The following is a 17,874-nucleotide window of genomic DNA, read 5'->3' as shown; positions in this document are numbered from 1 at the left end:
ATGCTACTGAAGATCAGTGGAGAAATAACCCAGAAAGAATGAAGAGATGGAGCCAAAGCAAAAACAACACCCAGCTGTGGATGTGACTGGTGATGGAAGTAAAGTCCGATGCTAAGGAACAATATTTCATAGGAACCTGTAATATTAGTTTCATGAATCAAGGTAAATTCTCCTGTTTGACAGGAGATGGCAAGAGTGAACATTGACATTTTAGGAATCAGCGAACTAAGATGGACTGGAATGGGTGAATTTAACTCAGATGACCATTATGTCTACTACTGTGGGCAAGAATCCTTTAGAAGAAATGGAGTAGCCATCATAGTCAACAAAAGAGTCCGAAATGCAGTACTTGGATGCAATCTCAAAAACGACAGAATGATCTCTGTTCGTTTCCAAGGCAAACCATTTAATATCACAGTAATCCAAGTCTATGCCCTAACCAGTAATGCTGAAGAAGCTGAAGTTGAACAGTTCTATGAAGACCTACAAGACCTTCTAGAACTAACACCCCAAAAAGATGTCCTTTTCATTATAGGGAGAGGACTGGAATGCAAAAGTAGGAAGTCAAGAAACACCTGGAGTAACAGGCAAATTTGGCCTTGGAATATGGAATGAAGCAGGGCAAAGGCTAATAGAGTTTTGCCAAAAGAACACACTGGTCATAGCAAACACCCTCTTCCAACAACACAAGAGAAGACTCTACACATGGACATCACAAGATGGTCAATACCGAAATCAGATTGATTGTATTCTTTGCAGCCAAAGATGGAGAAGCTCTATACAATCAGCAAAAACAAGACCAGGAGCTGACTGTGGCTCAGATCATGAACTCCTTATTGCCAAATTGAGACTTAAATTTAAGAAAGTAGGGAAAACCACTAGACCATTCAGGTATGACCTAAATCAAATTCCTTATGATTATACAGTGGAAGTGACAAATAGATTCAAGGGATTAGATCTGATAGACAGAGAGCCTGAAGAACTATGGACAGAGGTTCATGACATTGTACAGGAGGCAGTGATCAAGACCATCCCCAAGAGAAGAAATGCAAAAAGGCAAAATGGTTGTCTGAGGAGGCCTTACAAATACCTATGAAAAGAAGATAAGCGAAAGGCAAAGGAGAAAAAAAAAGATATACCCATTTGAATGCAGAGTGCCAAAGAATAGCAGGGAGAGATAAGAAAGCCTTCCTCAGGGATCAAGCTGGGGAGGGTGCCTCTGAAAGTCTGTTTTCTGTCCCAGGTCAGGGAGTCAGGTATAGGTTTTCACAAGGTCTTCAAAGTTGGGCAAGTCCATCAGCCTCTCTGACCTCAGTTTCCCCTTCTGTAAAGTGGGGGGAACCCCCACCTTCTCCACTAGCACCTGCTAAGAGGGAAAGAGAGCCCATGCCCAGTGGACCCCAGGAGGGCAGGTGCTGAGCAGGAGCAGGTCCTGACCGCACTCTTATCCTGCTCGGGGTGGGGACACAGGTCCAGCACCACGAAGCCATCACCGGGGCTCACACCCCCAAGGTGAGTGACATGTTTGTGGGGCGCCTGAACAACGGGATGCATGGGGTGCAGAAACTGATGTCCGCCATCGTCCAGGACAGGTTCCCAGCCCACACAGGTAAGCAAGGCCCTTGCTGGGAGCCCCTGCAGTCTGGTAGAGTCTAGGCCCCTTTCTGAGAAGAGAGCTTCTGGGACCAGGGAGGGGGCCTGATCCCCTGAGCTTCAGACTCTGAGTCTCCATCCAGATGAGTCACCAGGCCTTGTGCAGGTGATTCTACCTCTCTGGACCTCAGTGTACTCACCAGGAAATTGGGCTGACAGGGAGAGATGGGTGAGGAGTACATGGACCCTCAGCTTCTGGAGGGACACCCCCATCCCACATTTGGGAACCGGGACAGCGCCATGAACAGAGTGTGGCTGCATGTCTGAGGTCCCGTGTCTGTCTGTCCCTCTCCCTGGAGTCTGCAGGGTTGGTCTCACCTGCCTCAGTTTCCCTTGTTCCAAGGGGCACCCAGGTGTGTGGAGTGTCTCACACGGCAGCAAGTAAACCTCTTGTGTGTGTGCAGGCCTTGAGCCTGGGGGATACGTTGCTGTGATCTACAACCCCCTGGCCTGGACAGTCACCACCATCGTTACCCTGACTGTGGACTTCCCCAAGGTCAGCGTCACAGATGAGTCAGGCCACCCCGTGCCTGCACAGGTATGGGCAGGAATCCTGCCTCGGTTGCACTCGCAATTGCTGTCTCTGTTCTAGGCAGGGACCCCTGAGAAGTGAGGGCCATTTTAGTGAGCAATGACAACCCCACTATGAGGACATTGTCCTCAGGGTCAGTGGGATCCACCCAGGGCACTGATTCTAGGCTTTGGCATCTGATTTGGCCTGAAATCCCTTCTACCATCCCCAACCTGGGAGGTCTCCTGGTGTGGGCTGCATGGGTGACATCTGCCCACATAAGGCTATATACAATATTATAAGGGCTTCCCTCGTGGCTCATATGGTAAAGAATGTGCTTTCTGTGCTGGAGACATGGGTTTGATTCCCCCTGGGTCAGGAAGATCCCCTGGAGAAGGAAATGGCAACCCACTCCAGCATTCTTGCCTGGAAAATCCCATGGACAGAGGAAGCTGGTGGGCTACAGTCAGACACAACTGAGCAACTAACACTTTCACTTTCGTAATATTATCAAAATTCCCACTTTGTATAGGAAAATCCATGCAGAGTCTTACAAGCTGGTCTTTATGGAAGTGCTTTGTTAGGGGCTGGGGGCAAATTCCTGTCTTGGCAACACCCGCATCCAGTATGAGTGGGTGGTCCCGCCCCACCTCCTCCCAAGACCTGGAACTGGATGTGGTCCCAGACAACACCCTACTTGTCACCCAGCTGACTCTTCCTTGGGGAGGTGGAGAAGGTTCTGCCATCAGCAACCTTTCAGCAAACACTCCTGAACGCCCACTCTGGGCCCCTGGACACTGGAGGCCCCATGGATTTAGGAATCAGACACAGAACTGGACAGTTAAGGCATGGAGTGAGGACCTAGCAGTCCAGGCAGTAGTCCTTAACTGAGACCGAGAGGAAGGGTTCCTCTGACATTGATGGGTGTTGGTTTGAGCAGACTGAACACATAACATCCCCCTCCCCAACAAAAAGTGATACCCACTAAGAGTAAACGCTCTTAAAGATGATTGAACACCTACTATGTGTCAGGCCTTAATCTAGGTGCCGGAGAAAATTACCAAGCCAACAAAAGTCCGTGCCCCCTGGGGGCTCATATTCTAGCAGGGGGATCCAGACAGGAGCAAAATAAGAAGGCAGAGAATGTGGCCCAGGATAACTGTAGTGGAGAAAAAGCTTCAGGACACGTTTGGGGGTATGGGTGGGGCAAGATGCCTGCTTTTGTTCACAGAAAGGCCGAATTGGAGGGTCTATTACTGACCAGGGTGAATGTGTTAGTTGCTCAGTTGTGTCTGACTCTTTGCGAGTCCATGGACTTCAGCCTGCCAGGATCCTCTAGCCATGGGGTTCTCCAGGCAAGAATACTGGAGTGGGTTGTCATTTCCTTCTCCAGGGGAATCTTCCTGACCCAGGGATTGAACCCAGGTCTCCAACATTGCAGGCAGATTCTTTACCATCTGAGCCACCAAGGAAGCCCCACTGACCAGGGTACTTGACATTTTTAATTAAAAGAAGTTGATCAGAGGCCAGACCAAGAAATTCAGGCAAGATTTATTGGGGCCCCTGCGGCAGCATGGAGGCAGGGCGAAAACAAACAACAGCTTCCCTTGCTTGCTTGTTCTCCAAAAGGGGAGCTGGCTCTTTCTATGGGGTGAGGGTAGGGGTGTGCTCAGGAGTTGGGTCGGAGGGGTGGCTGAGGTGTTTGTCCACCCCTTAGGTGGTGGTGTGTGCAGGGCCCATGTTTTTGCTCTGACCCCTGCTTTCCCTCCAGACTTTTTTTTCTTTAAAAGTGACAGTTAAGTTTTTTGGGGTTTTTTTGTATCTTTTGTCCAGAATTTGCCCCCAGCTGGGCATGTACGTGGTTATTTTTGGTCCCATACAATTTCTTTGTGTTTTGTTGCTAGAGGAGAAGTGTGTCCAAGCATTGCAGAACTGCAGCAAGGAGGCCCAGGTCCCAGTCCATCTTATAAGGAGCCACATAAATTTGCTAATAGCCCCCACCACAAAACCCCCATCAGAAGCCCAGAGATGGCACCTGTTCCCTAAAGAGTCAGGGGGCTCCCTGCATGGACCCAGAGTCCTCATCCTGTCCCTAAATCAGATAACTTGGAGATAAGGAAAATCCTGGAGGGATGACCTGAAAACCTCCCTCCTCTGGGAAATTGGAGGATGAAGAGACAAGAGAGCTCCCTCCAAAGAGGAGGCCCTCTGGGTCGAGGGAACAGCGTAAGAGAGGCAGGAAACAGCAGGGAGAGTTGGGAAGGAGGGACGTTGGTTTTTCAGCCCCGAAGGAGAAGGGAAGGAGGAGGGAGAAGGGGCTGGGCTAGGACCCTGTTGAGCAGAGAGGATGCAGGAGGGGAGCCCAGCTCAGCCCAATGATGGATGACCCTGCTGCCCCCCTGGGGAGCAAGCACTCCATCCAAGAGATGTGTAAGCCCAGGGTTGCTAAGGAGACTGAGATGTCTTCCCCCCGTGACATCCGTCCTGTGATCCTGTCCCTCTGGCCTTGCAGGTTCAGAACTCAAAGGAGATGCCATCTGTCTATGACTTGCTTGTGCTGACCACGATCCCAGGACTCAGTTACCAGTATTATGTCATCAAGCCCAGCAGGAGGGCCAAGGGGGACACTCAGGTGACTGAGGCCACGATGGCCAACACCAAGCAGTTTGGCCGCAGACCCAGGAGACATGACTCAAGTGTGGGCAGGCGCCTGGTGCACATGGAGAATGACTGCTACACCGTGTCCCTGGACAAGGACACCAACCTGATGCACAGCATCTGGGAGAGGTGAGGTGCAGCCATTGCTGCCTCAAACCCAGGAGGGTCCCGGGACCTGGGCAGGTAACGCCCCACCTGCCTCTTCACCTCCTCACTGGCATGGCAGGGACGTGATGCTCGTGAAGACCTTTTCTGTGTAGCCAGCCTCATTTCTAGGTTGTGTGAGTCTAGGCTAGGCCACAAAAGCAACCAGGACCCACAGGATCCAGCAGGGAGGTCAGCAGAGGGTGTGGGGGCAGCAGAAATGGGGTACAACCCCAGCACATGTAAGCCTCCCTGGTCAGGCAGGGAAAGCTGAAGCCTGCAGGCTGGCTTTGGGCTCCATCGTCACTCAAGCCCCACGCCCCTTCTGGGATGCCCCTGAAGGGCCGACTCCAGCTCGCCATCCCTTTCTGCCCACCCGCGGGTGCCTCACAGCCAAGCCCCACCCCCACCCAGCCCTTCCCAGGAATGTCCTGCTGTCCATCTGCCTGGTGTCTGTGTGTCTTCAGGTGCTTTGGGCTCAGGTGAGGGAAGCTGTGCTTCTCACCCGGCTCCCTCACCTCCCAGTAGGGGCACAGCCAGCACCTGCCACACAGAGAGGGAAGCCTGTAGGAATAGAGAGAGAAAGGGCGGCTCAGAGGAGGCTTGGCAGGGACAAGACACCCAGAGCCAGGCCTGAGGCCTTGCAGTCTGCAGGGAATCCGTGGGTCAGACGAGCGGACAGTGGTTCCTTAGAAGGACCTGCCTGTGCAGAGGCCTGAGGGGGGCAGCCACCATGTGCGTAGACCACCCCAGGGCCAGTTTGCTGGAGGAGGGCCTTTGTTCTTCTATATATGACAAGCGTGTTGATATATTTCACATACCATACAAGTCACCACATTACATCGTACATGTCTGTGCTGTTTCCTGTGTTCACAGAGGTGTGCAGGAAACTCCACAGTTTTCAGGTATTTCCATCACCTCCAAAAAGAATCCTCATGTTCCCCATTTTCACCTCCCCCAGGGCCCTGGCTACTGGAATCTCCTTTCTGTCTCTCTGGATTTGCCTCTGTGGGCATTTCCTGCAATGGAATCACACCACCTGGGATCCTTTGGAGACTGGTTTCTTTCACATAGGATCCAAGATTCATCCACATGGCAGCAAGGATGAGAACCTCATTCCTCTTGAGGGCTCAGTAATATTCCATTGACAGATATGCCACCCAGGTGGCCACTACAGAGGCCACTTCTGTTCACTCCTGATTCCAGGCTGGTGTCTGTATAGAGGCTTGTGAGCCTGGTTCCCATCAGAGGGATGGGACATCAACAAGAGGATAACGCTCTTTTCTCTTTCCCACCACTGCAGGCAGAGTAACCAAACCATACAAGTGACCCAGCAGTTCATGGAGTACGAGGCGAACGGTGATGAGGATCAGGGACCCATTTCCGATAACTATGTGTTCACGTCCAGTGAAACCGCGAAGCCAGCGTGGGAGACTGTGGGAATGGAGATCGTCGAGGGGGAGCTCGTGACCGAGATCCGGCAATACTTCTACAGGTGAGGTCGGCCCCTCTGGTTGTGCCCAGCACAGGTGGGTGCTCATGGGCAGGTGGATGGTGAAATGTGTCTGCTCCTGACCCCCAGCTCCTGCACCTGTGTGCACACACAGTCCTATCTCAAAGAAAGCCCGGTGCAGACATGAGTTGGTCCAGCCTCTGCAGTCCCAGCTGTCTCTGCCTGTGCTGTCACCTTGGTGGCAATAAGTCCAGAGGTGGGCCAGTAGCCCGTGGTGGAAATGACATTACACACCAAAGCAGTTCTTGTGTTTTCATTAACAGAAGAGAAATAAACCACCCAGGCCTGGCCAGATGCTCCAGGCCTTCAGGGAAGGGGGGGTCCTCCTGTTTATTGCCCAAGAAGCCCCTCTGCCCACATGGCCCTGCAGGAAGGAGGGAGGGGGGAAACAGGAGGAGATGAAGGTAGGAAAGAAGCAGGGACAGGCGTCCGGAAGTCTCCCCCAGCTTGACGTATCTCTTCTGCTCCTCCTCCAGGACGGTGAATGATAGGGACCCTACGTACACCGTCTACTCCCGGCTGGCCCGCGGGCCCCCGGGCGCTGACGGGGAGCTGCTGTGTCATCGCATAGAGCAGGAGTACAGGGTGGGCCCCTTGGAGCTGAACTGCGAGGCCATCTGGAGGACCAGCACCAATCTCAACACCGCCCGGGTCCTCTACTCCGACAACAATGGGTACCAGATGCAGCGCAGAGCCTACAAGCACCATGAAAACAACATCGCCCGGGTATGCTCTGTGGTGCCCCGTGGTCACAGGGTCCACAGAAGCAGTTCTGATGGCACTTTGCCAGAAGACTGGAGGGACCCCCTTTAGCTCCAGCGGCAGAGGCCTCCAGAGCATCTCCCAGAATCTTTGTCGCCCATGTGTGCTGTTAGGGGCTGAGACCCAGCTTGTTCAGACCTGTGGTCAGAGCTCTGGTGCCCCTATATACGAGGAAAGTCCCTGAGGTCCACTGTGGGCACCGCGTGCCCTCCTCTGTCAGATGACTGACCTGCTGGGATTGCTCTGAGGATGAAGCATGTGGTGCCTGTCCAGGCCTGAGCGGGTGTGACCCTCCTTTGCTGCTCTTAGTCGAGCCACTGCTTGGTTGCCTGGGAAACCGCACAGGCTGATTTCTGAAATCAGTTCAGCTCTGAGATGCTTTGCCCCTAGCAGCGTGACCTGGGGCAAGTCTCCTGGCTTCCCTGGGCCTCGGTGCTCTCCTGGGAAACGGGGTAACCTCCACCCAGCGCTGTGCGATCAGAGGGGATGATCCAGGAGCAGTGCCAGGCTGGGCACCTCCTGAGCCTCAATCCATGTGAGTTCTTTCTCCTTCCTGTGGGGAATGTGGCCCCTCCCTGCTCTGTCTTCCTTGAGTTTCTGGTCCCTCTCATCCCTGTTGGCTGGTTCTCACCCACTGTGGCCTGGGCTCCAGAGAGTCCAAGGCCCTCAGCCCAGGACATGTTGCTCCAACAGAGCAAAGGGTGTGGACTGTGTGACTGCTTTCCAGCCCAGTTTTGAGCGCTTTACTATCGGGCAACCATTAGCCTATCTCAGACTGGACGGACACACAAGCCTTCATTCCCTTCCTGCCACAGTTTCTCAGGGATGCTTTGGGGGCCCCTTTTACAGGTGGGGAAACTGAGGTGAAGGACAGGGAGGCCTGGCATGCTGCGGTTCATGGGGTCGCAAAGGGTCGGACACGACTGAGCAACTGAACTGACTGGACTGAAACTGAGGCTTGGGCAGCCTGAGTCCCCCAGCTCGTAAGGTCAGGAAGCAGTGGAGCTGGATTTGAATCCCAGGGCGTCCACCTCACAAGTCAGAGCCCCTCCCCCCCACTACCAGTGCTGCCCTGAGCTGCCGCTGTGCCTGTGGGGGAGGCTGGTGGGGGCCCGAGGGAGATGCCTGATCAGGTGGCCCACCTGGCCCATGACCATGACCACCACTCTGGCAATATTTCTGTCCACAGAATTACTACCCCATGACTCAGTCGGCCTTCATCCAGGACAGACAGAGCAGGCTGGTGCTGCTGTCGGAGCAGGCGCACGGCGTCTCCAGCCAAGGGAACGGGCAGATGGAGGTAGGAGGAGGCCCCTCTGGTCACCACGGGCCCGCCAGGGGCCAGGCTGGGCCTGTCGGATGACTCTTCCCTGCAGGTCATGCTCCATCGGCGGCTGTTGATCAAACAGCAGTGGGCCCTGTCCATCAACGTCACGCTGAATGACACCTCGGTTGCCCACTCGGTGCTCTGGCTCCTGCTGGGACCCTCGACCCTCACCAGGGACCTCGGCCAGAGGAGCGGGGTGTTACTGCAGCACAGACCCGTAGTGCTGATTCGAGAGCTGAGCGGTAAGAGGGCCGCCTTTCAGTGCAGCTGTCATCCCTGCGTGGGGGTGAGTGATGGAAATGAGCTGGTGCCCCCAGAAGTCTGAGCTCCTTTGGGGCAGGAAGGGACCTCAGGGACCTCAGATTCAACTCTTTCATTTTAAATATGGACAAACTGAGGTTCAAAGAGGGTCAATGATTTAAGGTCATACAGCTAGTAAGGGTAGATTTGGGACTCATCCATATCCTCCTGTACATCTTTTCCCTGATTCTCCTCCTTTTTCTCCCCTAATGTATCTTTCTCTTTCTTAATATGACGTTTCTCACCAAGTTATTTCAAGTCTTCTTTATTGAAAAGAAGAGTTTTATCTAAATCCAGATATTCTGTCAACAGGTGAGGGTGATTCTAATTCCATGTTCTGATCTGCAACATATATGAGTTGTCTCCACTGAGACTTCTGTAGATAAACATCCTTACAGTGTGATATCTTTATTGAAATAGGTGAACATAAAATGCATTAAACAATGATTCCATTTAAAGATGCTGCTATGGAGAAGTCTTAAAAAATTAAAGACCTAAATCCAATATATGGGGTTGATCATTCTCATTACAGGCATACCGCAATTTATATGCTTCCCTTTACTGAGCTTTGAAGATATTGCTTTTTTATTTTTAACAATTGAAGCTTTATGACAACTGTGCATGGAGCAAGTCTATCTGCACTATTCTCCAATAGTATTTGCTCAGTTCACATCCATGTGTCACATTTTTATAATTCTTACAATATCTTAAACTTTTTCATCATTATTAAATTTATTATGGGGACCTGGAATTAATAACCTTTGATACTGTTCTTGTGAAAAGATTACAGCCCAAAGAAGGCTCAGAGGAGATATTATCTTTTTCAGTCAGTTCAGTTCAGTCACTCAGTCGTGTCTGACTCCTTGCGACCCCATGTACTGCAGCACGCCAGGCCTCCCTGTACATCACCAACTCCCGGAGCTTACTCAAACTCATGTCCATACAGTTGTTGATGCCATCCTACCATCACATCCTCTGTTGTCCTCTTCTCCTCCTGCCTTCAATCTTTCTCAGCATCAGGATCTTTTCCAATGAGTTGGTTCCTCGAATCAAGTGGCCACAGAATTGGAGCTTCAGCTTCAGCATCAGTCCTTCCAATGAATATTCAGGACTGATTTCCTTTAGAATGGACTGGGTGGATCTCCTTGCAGTCCAAGGGACCCTCAAGAGTCTTCTCCAACAACACAGTTCAAAAGCATCAGTTCTTCGGCGCTCAGCCTTCTTCACAGTCCAACTCTCACATCCATACATGACCACTTTAAAAACCATAGCCTTGACTAGATGGACCTTTGTGGACAAAGTAATGTCTCTGCTTTTCAATATGCTGTCTAGGTTGGTCATAACTTTCCTTCCAAGGAGTAAGTGTCTTTTAGTTTCATGACTGCAGTCACCATCTGCAGTGATTTTGGAGCCCCCCAAAATAAAGTCTCTCACTATTTCCATTGTTTCCCCATCTATTTGCCTTGAAGTGATGGGACTGGATGCCATGATCTTAGTTTTCTGAATGTTGAGCTTTAAGCCAACTTTTTCACTTTCCTCTTTCACTTTCATCAAGAGGCTCTTTAGTTCTTTTACACTTTCTGCCATAAGGGTGGTGTCATCTGCATATCTGAGGTTATTGATATTTCTCCTGGCAATCTTGATTCCAGCTTGCGCTTACTCCAGCCCAGCGTTTCTCATGATGTACTCTGCATATAAATTAAATAAGCAGGGTGACAATATACAGCCTTGACGTACTCCTTTTCCTCTTTGGAACCAGTCTGTTGTTCCATGTCCATTTCTGTTGCTTCCTGACCTGCATATAGGTTTCTCAAGAGGCAGGTCAGGTGCTCTGGTATTCCCATCTCTTTCAGAATTTTCCACAGTTTATTGTGATCCACACAGTCAAAGGCTTTGGCATAGTCAATAAAGCAGAAATAGATGTTTTTCTGGAACTCTCTTGCTTTTTTGATGATCCAGCAGATGTTGGCAATTTGATCTCTGGTTCCCCTGCCTTTTCTATAACCAGCTGGAACATCTGGAATCTAATTGGTCCTGATCAAATCACATGATCCAAGCCTGACCAATCTCTGTGGCCTGAGGTGTTGTGAGGCACCAGCATCTTCAGCCAGAGCCCAGAGTTGAACAGAATGTTTCCTAGAAGGAGAAGAGCTGAGGTCCCTCTGAGCGGAGATAGCAATAGATGACAAAAAGGGGAGCTGACATCCCAGACCTTGAACAGCAAAGAGAAATCTATGCTAGCTTCCTATGTGATCTCGAAGAAATGAAGTTCCCTCTCTGGGCCTTGTCTCTTCGTTTATAATTTAAAAATGGCTGCACTAGAGATTCAAGGTGGTTTGAGGCATTTTCAACAATAGATGCTTCAGGCTGCCTGTGGTGTGGGCCACAGGTGGGAGGGGTGTGAGATTGAATGAAATGGGTGACTTGGTGGGAGAACTCTGAATGCCCAGAGGAAACGTTTGGCCCAAACCCTCTCCTTGCATCCATCTGCCTTGCAGAGACTGCCAGGATTCACCCACACCCCCAGCATCAAGAGGCTGTGACACTGCCCCCAAGCATCCACCTGCAGATCCTCAGCATCCCAGGCTGGACTTACAACTCGAACCACACAAAGCATGTGAAGAATCTTCGGAAAGGTGAGGCAGGTGTTCAGATGTCGAGACTCACTCCTGTCTTCACATGTCAACCAGGTCCCCAAGCCCGTCACCAGACAAAGGCGCTCTCCCCAGAGTCATCCAGGCTCTGTGAGGTCACCCGGTTCCCTTATCTGCCAAATGAGGAGACAGAGGCCCACTGAGAGGCAGGTCACTCAGCAAGCTGGGGACAGGTGGGCCTGGATACCATCTAGAACGCAATGACCGTATACAGAGGGGAGCCCCCAGCAGGGCATCCGGGAGGATCTCCTGGTGGAGGAAACAACCACCAGAAAGCAATGCATCATATTGCCAAAGCCCCTGGTGCACCTTATCTGCCCCTTTACACGCTTGCCAACAAAGGTCCATCTAGTGAAAGCTATGGTTTTTCCAGCAGTCATGTATGGATGTGAGAATTGGACTATAAAGAAAGCTGAGTGCCAAAGAATTGATGCTTTTGAACTGTGGTGTTGGAGAAGACTCTTGAGAGTCCAAGGGAAATCCAAGGAGATCCAACCAGTCCATCCTAAAGGAAATCAGTCCTGAATGTTCATTGGAAAGACTGATGCTGAAGCTGAAACTCCAATACTTTGGCCACCTGATGCGAAGAACTGACTCATTGGAAAAGACCCTGATGCTGGGAAAGATTGAGGGCGGGAGGAGAAGGGGATGACAGAGGATGAGATGGTTGGATGGCATCACTGACTCAATGAGTTTGAGTAAACTCTGGGAGTTGGTGATGAACAGGGAGGCCTGGTGTGCTGCAGTCCATGGAGTTGCAAAGAGTTGGACACAACTGAGCAACTGAACTACTATTTACACTCTGAGCATCTCAAACGGGGGGCTGACTGTGCCTCAGCCAACCCCCTATTTCCAGAGACCCTCCAAGGGCTGGCACACTCCAGTGTAAGGTCTGCAGGATGAGAAGCAGGAGGGAAAGGAAGAGGCAGAGGCCAAATGCCACCTTTGTGGCTAATAAAGTGGGCATTGGAGGCTGTGGCTCTATCCTGCAGCCAGGTGACTTCCTAACACTGACCTCTGGGGCATTGCTCCATGTGTCACAGAAGAGAAAGGGGGAACCCCCTGGCATGGTAGAGCCTTCCCTATAGACCTGTGTGTGTTGCCAAGCCCGCTGAGAGCATGCCTCATGGAGGCAGTTGTACCTAAGAGGAGGAAAAGGGGCTGGACCAAGCAGATTCTTTCTTCTAAAGAGAAGTGAGTTGGGGCCAACTCTGGGGAGCATCAGTGGATGGTGTGAGGGTCCCCTGCCTCCCTAGACCATTAGAATCCCAAATCTCAATCACCATCTTCATCACAACCATATCTTCATCATCATCACCATCAACACCATAATCACCACCACCACCACCATCATTGCATCATCCTTTTCGGGAGCCAGAAGACCTTGTCTGTGTCTAGAGCTGCAGTCTGTAAGCCCCTCAACTAGGAAGGCAGAGAAGAGGTTTTGCAAGCCTCCTATGCTGCAGTAACAAAGAACCCAAATTCTCATGGTGCAAACACAACACAAGGTTATTTTGCCCTTACCCCACATATCCGGGGGTGGGGGGAGGCGGTCAGCAGGGAAGTTCTTCTCGTGTGGTCACCAGGGACCCAGCAGATGGATGCAGCATTACAACACATGCTTCCTCATGTCAGAGGCAGGAAAAAGCCTTGCTCATGGTTGGGTCATCCTTGGGGTTAGGAGAGCCTTCACAGGGGCCAAGGCAGAGAGTATGTTCCAGAGATCTGGAAGATTTCAGGACAGGAACAACGATGATCATAAAGTGAATGAGGATGAAGACTTTCCAGACATTGGCATCTATCCCTGTGTGGGTGGTGGGAAGCCTTAACATTGCCTGAGTCTGGGTTGGAATTCTCCCTTCTCCTTCTTCCTTCCATGACAGCTGTGTGGCCTTGGACAAGTGCCCACCCCTCTCTGAGCTCTGGTTTCTTTGGTGTCAAGTGGGCACCATGTTTGCTGCTGCTTAGGGAGGTTGAAAATGTGAAAAGGAGGTGAGTGTGTAAAGTACCAGGCATGGTCAGGAGTCCTCATTGCCACCTGCCTTCTGCCCCCAAGACAATAAAGGAGAAGCCAAGGCAGAGTTCCGCCGAGTCCTGCTGCGGCTCCACCATCTGTATGAGGTGGACGAGGACCCTGTCCGGTCTCAGCCTGTGACGGTGAATCTGCAGGTAACCTGTCCCGCCCCACATCCCGCTCCTGGATCAGAGTCAGGACCCATGAGCAGATGAACGCAAGGCAGGCAAAGCCCAAGTGTGACGATCCTGACTCAGATGCCACCTTGGCAAAGACATGCATCAAGACCATCATGAAAGGGAGTGAGGGTCGGTGTCGGGGGGCATCAGGGCACCCCTACCCCGCTTCCTCTCTCTTCCTGGTCTTGATTTTTCAGTGATTCCAACATGCATGTGTTTTGTTTGTTTTCTCCTTTTTTCTCACGGTAAATCTTTATGAGAAGTGAAAGTGTTCATCGCTCAGTCGTGTCTGACTCTGTGACCCCTCGGACTATAGCCTGCCAGGCTACTCTGTCCATGGGATTCTCCAGGCAAGAATATAGGAGTGGGTTGCCATGCCCTCCTCCAGGGGATCTTCCCAACCCAGGGATTGAACCTGGGACTCCTGAATTACAGGCAGATTCTTTACCATCTGAGCCACCAGGGGACACTAAATCTTTTTATACAACACAAATAGCATTTGAGTTATCCAAAAAAAAAAAAAACCGAGGGAAATTTTGAACAGACTTCCTGGTAAGTGATCAGAGTCACACAGCCCAAGGTGAAAGTCCAGGCATCTCTGCTGGGTGTCTAGGCCTCTGGGCTCTGAGCCTCAGTCTCCTCATCTGTAAATGGGGAGGTCAGAGTCTTTGTCCAAAGGGATGCTGAGAGGTTTTGGGTGATGGTGTACACGCAGGTGCCTGGCACCCTGGGGGCTGATGGATATCTGTGCCCAGACTCCAACCTCAGTCCTCCTTCCCCTCCCGACCCCAACATCACCCTCTGACCCCCACCACCAGGTAAGGCTGTTTCTGCACAGCCCAGCCACATCCTTTCCCCAGAAGATATGTGAAGACACCTCATTTCTTTCCAGTCTGCACTTTTTATGGAGCTCTGAGCTCTTTAGTCATCTCCTGCTCACAGGGAATTTCTGTAAATCTCTCTGTTGTTGCCTTGGTTTCACTGATACCTGTGGTCTCAACGCAATCTGGGAGAATCCCAACAACCCCACCCAGAGCCAACGTTATGGTACCTTCCCAATGTCCCCCTTTCACAGCTCTTACCATGGAGACAGGGGTGGGGGAATGATCTCTTTCCTTGCCTCACTTTCATCAGAGACAAGGCCAACTTCATCTTCCCACCTGACCTTCTCAGCGTGCTGGCCTTGTTTCTTCCTACTTGTCATCTCTTGCTCATGAGCTGGTACCAGCCTCAGAAGCAGATGTAGAGGTGGTGGGGGTAGGACAGGGGGGAACGGAGTGGGGATGGTAGCAGCAGCGGAGCCTCACCCTCCATGCTTTCTCCTGCCATCAGCACAGAGGAGCTCCTGCAGAACAACCCCCAGCCGTCTGGTCAGCAGACTGTCCTCTCCAGGGCAGGGCCAGAATGACTGCCCTGCCTTCCCTCTTTGCAGTCAGTGCATTTTGGGGAAAACAGGATGGATACCCAAGACTGACTGCATCCCAGGAGCATACAGGGCACCATCTGAGCATCTCCGGGAGGAGGGACTCAGTGATGAGAGCAGTTCTAAGTGCCTGCCACCTCCTGGCATGCCCATCCAGCTCAGCCCCACTGGGGAGAATGTGCCTCCCTGGCCTCAGTTTCTTCATCTATATAATGGGACTGCTGTTCTTTACATGGAGATTTACTCTAAGAATGACATGCAGGAAGATGTCATGCCCTGGGCCTGGGTGTTTCCATGCCTGCCACTGTTTTGTCCTCTGCTCTGGGGCTGGGTGCTCACCCCTCTCTGTGCTTCTGTCCTGCAGTCTGTGCTGCAGGGTCTGGGCTCTGTGGTGTCCGTGGAGGAGCGCTCGCTCACAGGGACCTGGGATGTGAGCACACTGCACCGCTGGCGCTGGCCAACTCAGGAACCTGGCTACCTCAGAGGTTTGTGCACCCCCGGTCCAGGCTGCTCCCCAGCCCGGGATTCCCTGCCTGCCCCTCACCTGGGCTCGGGAGCTGGACAGACCTGGCTCAGATCCCAACTCTGCCCCCTAAGACCTGTGTGACCCTGAACAAGCCGCTCTCCTTCTCTGAGTCTAAGCCTTCTTGAATCTACCACAGTAGGTTAAGAAAGGGTTCAATTCAATCTCCACTTGCCAGGACTCCACACAGAATGTGTGTGTGTGTCTGTGCATGTGTGTTCACGCGTGTGTGCACACATACACGCATGCGTGCACACATACGCGCATGCACACACGCCTACAGATATGTCCAAGATTACTATCCTGCCCAGAATGCAAGTGTACCCTCAGCAAGTTCTGACGTCTCCCGTGCAGTGCATCACATCGCACACCCCACAGTTAGCTCTTGGAAACTGCTTCAGCCTGATTCATGCCTCTCAGTCTATACTTGTGCTGTTTCTTCTTGGAATGCCCTTGGACATCTGGACAGCTCCTAATCAAGCTCCCCCAGGTTCAGGTTTGGGTCAGCTGCCTCCTTTGCTCTGTCTTTCCCCTCATTTTGATCTGATTCTTTATCTCTTCTTTGTCTACTGCACATAACATAGTCTGGGTACATAGTCACTATTTGGTAAATGGATGAATGGAAGGATGGTTGATAGGAAAAAAGGCTGTAAGAAAGGAAGGTAGGTAGATGGATGCTGGATGGGTGGATTATGGGTGATGGATGGATGATGGATGGATTGACAGATGACAGGAAGTAAGGAAGATGAATGAGCAATATTTGAATGGATAGAAGGAAGTGGAAGGAAGGAGAAAGGATGAAAGATGGATTGTTGAGTGGGTAGAAGTTGGATGGATGGATAGAAGTAAGAAAGATGGAGAGCAGCATGGATTTATGGATGGAAATGTGATGGATGAATGGATGGATGTAAGGAGGATGTATTGGTGGAGGATAGATGGATGGTTGGGTGGATGGACGATGGATGAACGGATGGAGGTTGGGTAGGTGAATGAGAATGAATGTATGTATGATTAGACCAAGAGATGGAAGAATGGTTGGATCGAAGGATGGGTGGGTGAATGGATAAATAGATTTCATCCCAAGGGTGAAGCATGAAAGCGAGGGTGTAATAGGGAACAGTGTTGTGGGCGGATGCTGGAAAGAGGTGACCTGGGAAAGCTGGTGGCTCCAAGGGGCAACACTGGACAGATCATCTCTGTCCTTGCAGGCAATTCCAGCCATCCTTCACTGCACCCAGGGAGTTTCACCATCACCATCCATCCAAAGGAAATCCGGACGTTCTTCATTTACTTTAAAGAGAGATGAGCCCTTGGCAGATTCTGTGGCCCCAGGAAGAATAGCCAAGTGGAATGCTGAGCAGGAACAGCTGCCAATCTGGTGGGTGAAGGCAGGAAATGGATGGATGTGGGGTGTTTTTGTTTCTCAAATAAAAACTGCATTAAGGATCTGTTTCTTCCCCTGCACACTAGAGCCAGCCTTCTCTCTCCCCTCCCTTCCTCTCATGAATGATACATACACGCTCACACTTCCTCCTCCATTCCAAGAGGCAAGACAGGAAGTTCCTCTAAAAACAGCAGGAATGCCCACAGTGGTGCCAAAATTCATGGGCCTGCAGGCCCTGTCGGTTCCCATCAGGACCAATGCTAAACATGGCCCTACTGTGTGCGGCTGCCCTCCCAGGGTGGACCCAGGCTGGTGACACCGGCACCATGTCTCTATCTGTGGTCCATGTGCGGGAGCTTCAGCACTGAGCTCTGTGCATGAGGCCAAGCTGAGCGTCCAACCCCAGGCTCCTCACCTGTACCAGGGAGGCACCTGCCGAGCAAGAAGGCCTCCCAGCTCAGGCACCAGGAGAGGAAAGAAAACCACACACCACATAAAACAGGGGACATTTAGTAGAAAAAGTATTAATGACAAGAAAACTGTAATATCCACTCTCAGGGCTGTGGCCAAAGGATTAAAAACACATGCTGACCAGAAACTATCCCAGGCAAATTAAAGGAAGCATTGTTCACAGTCGCCAAAAGCTGGACACAGTTCAAGTGTCCATCCGTAATACTTGGATACACCAAACCTGCCACATGTACACAGTAGAATACTCCTCAATTATAAAAAGGAGCAGAGAATCTTATAATCATTATATGTAGTGAAGTACGCAGATACAAAAGAACACATACTGTCCAATTATGTTTATATGAATGTCCATATGTCC

At 51.3% G+C, this 17,874-nt stretch overlaps 1 protein-coding gene across 1 annotated transcript in view; it reads left to right on the top strand.

The window, feature by feature from the left end:
• Positions 1 to 17,107, top strand: part of LOC147370319 (epididymis-specific alpha-mannosidase-like) — a 45,493-nt gene extending 28,386 nt beyond the window's left edge. Inside the window, exons 9-19 of the mRNA XM_086407519.1 lie at positions 1,471 to 1,609; positions 2,058 to 2,191; positions 4,677 to 4,951; positions 6,270 to 6,461; positions 6,956 to 7,205; positions 8,431 to 8,541; positions 8,618 to 8,810; positions 11,367 to 11,504; positions 13,579 to 13,691; positions 15,503 to 15,623; positions 16,870 to 17,107. Of these exons, the coding sequence (XP_086263645.1) occupies positions 1,471 to 1,609; positions 2,058 to 2,191; positions 4,677 to 4,951; positions 6,270 to 6,461; positions 6,956 to 7,205; positions 8,431 to 8,541; positions 8,618 to 8,810; positions 11,367 to 11,504; positions 13,579 to 13,691; positions 15,503 to 15,623; positions 16,870 to 16,967 (1,764 nt within the window). The 3' untranslated portion in view covers positions 16,968 to 17,107. The remainder of the gene's footprint in view (positions 1 to 1,470; positions 1,610 to 2,057; positions 2,192 to 4,676; positions 4,952 to 6,269; positions 6,462 to 6,955; positions 7,206 to 8,430; positions 8,542 to 8,617; positions 8,811 to 11,366; positions 11,505 to 13,578; positions 13,692 to 15,502; positions 15,624 to 16,869) is intronic.
• Positions 17,108 to 17,874: the final 767 nt, after the last annotated feature.

The sequence above is a fragment of the Bos grunniens genome, chromosome 6 (assembly GCF_055505025.1).
Source record: "Bos grunniens cultivar Pamir isolate PY7600 chromosome 6, Bosgru_T2T1.0, whole genome shotgun sequence".
NCBI classification, from domain to species: domain Eukaryota; kingdom Metazoa; phylum Chordata; class Mammalia; order Artiodactyla; family Bovidae; genus Bos; species Bos grunniens.
This window is presented reverse-complemented; position numbering and strand designations above follow the sequence as displayed.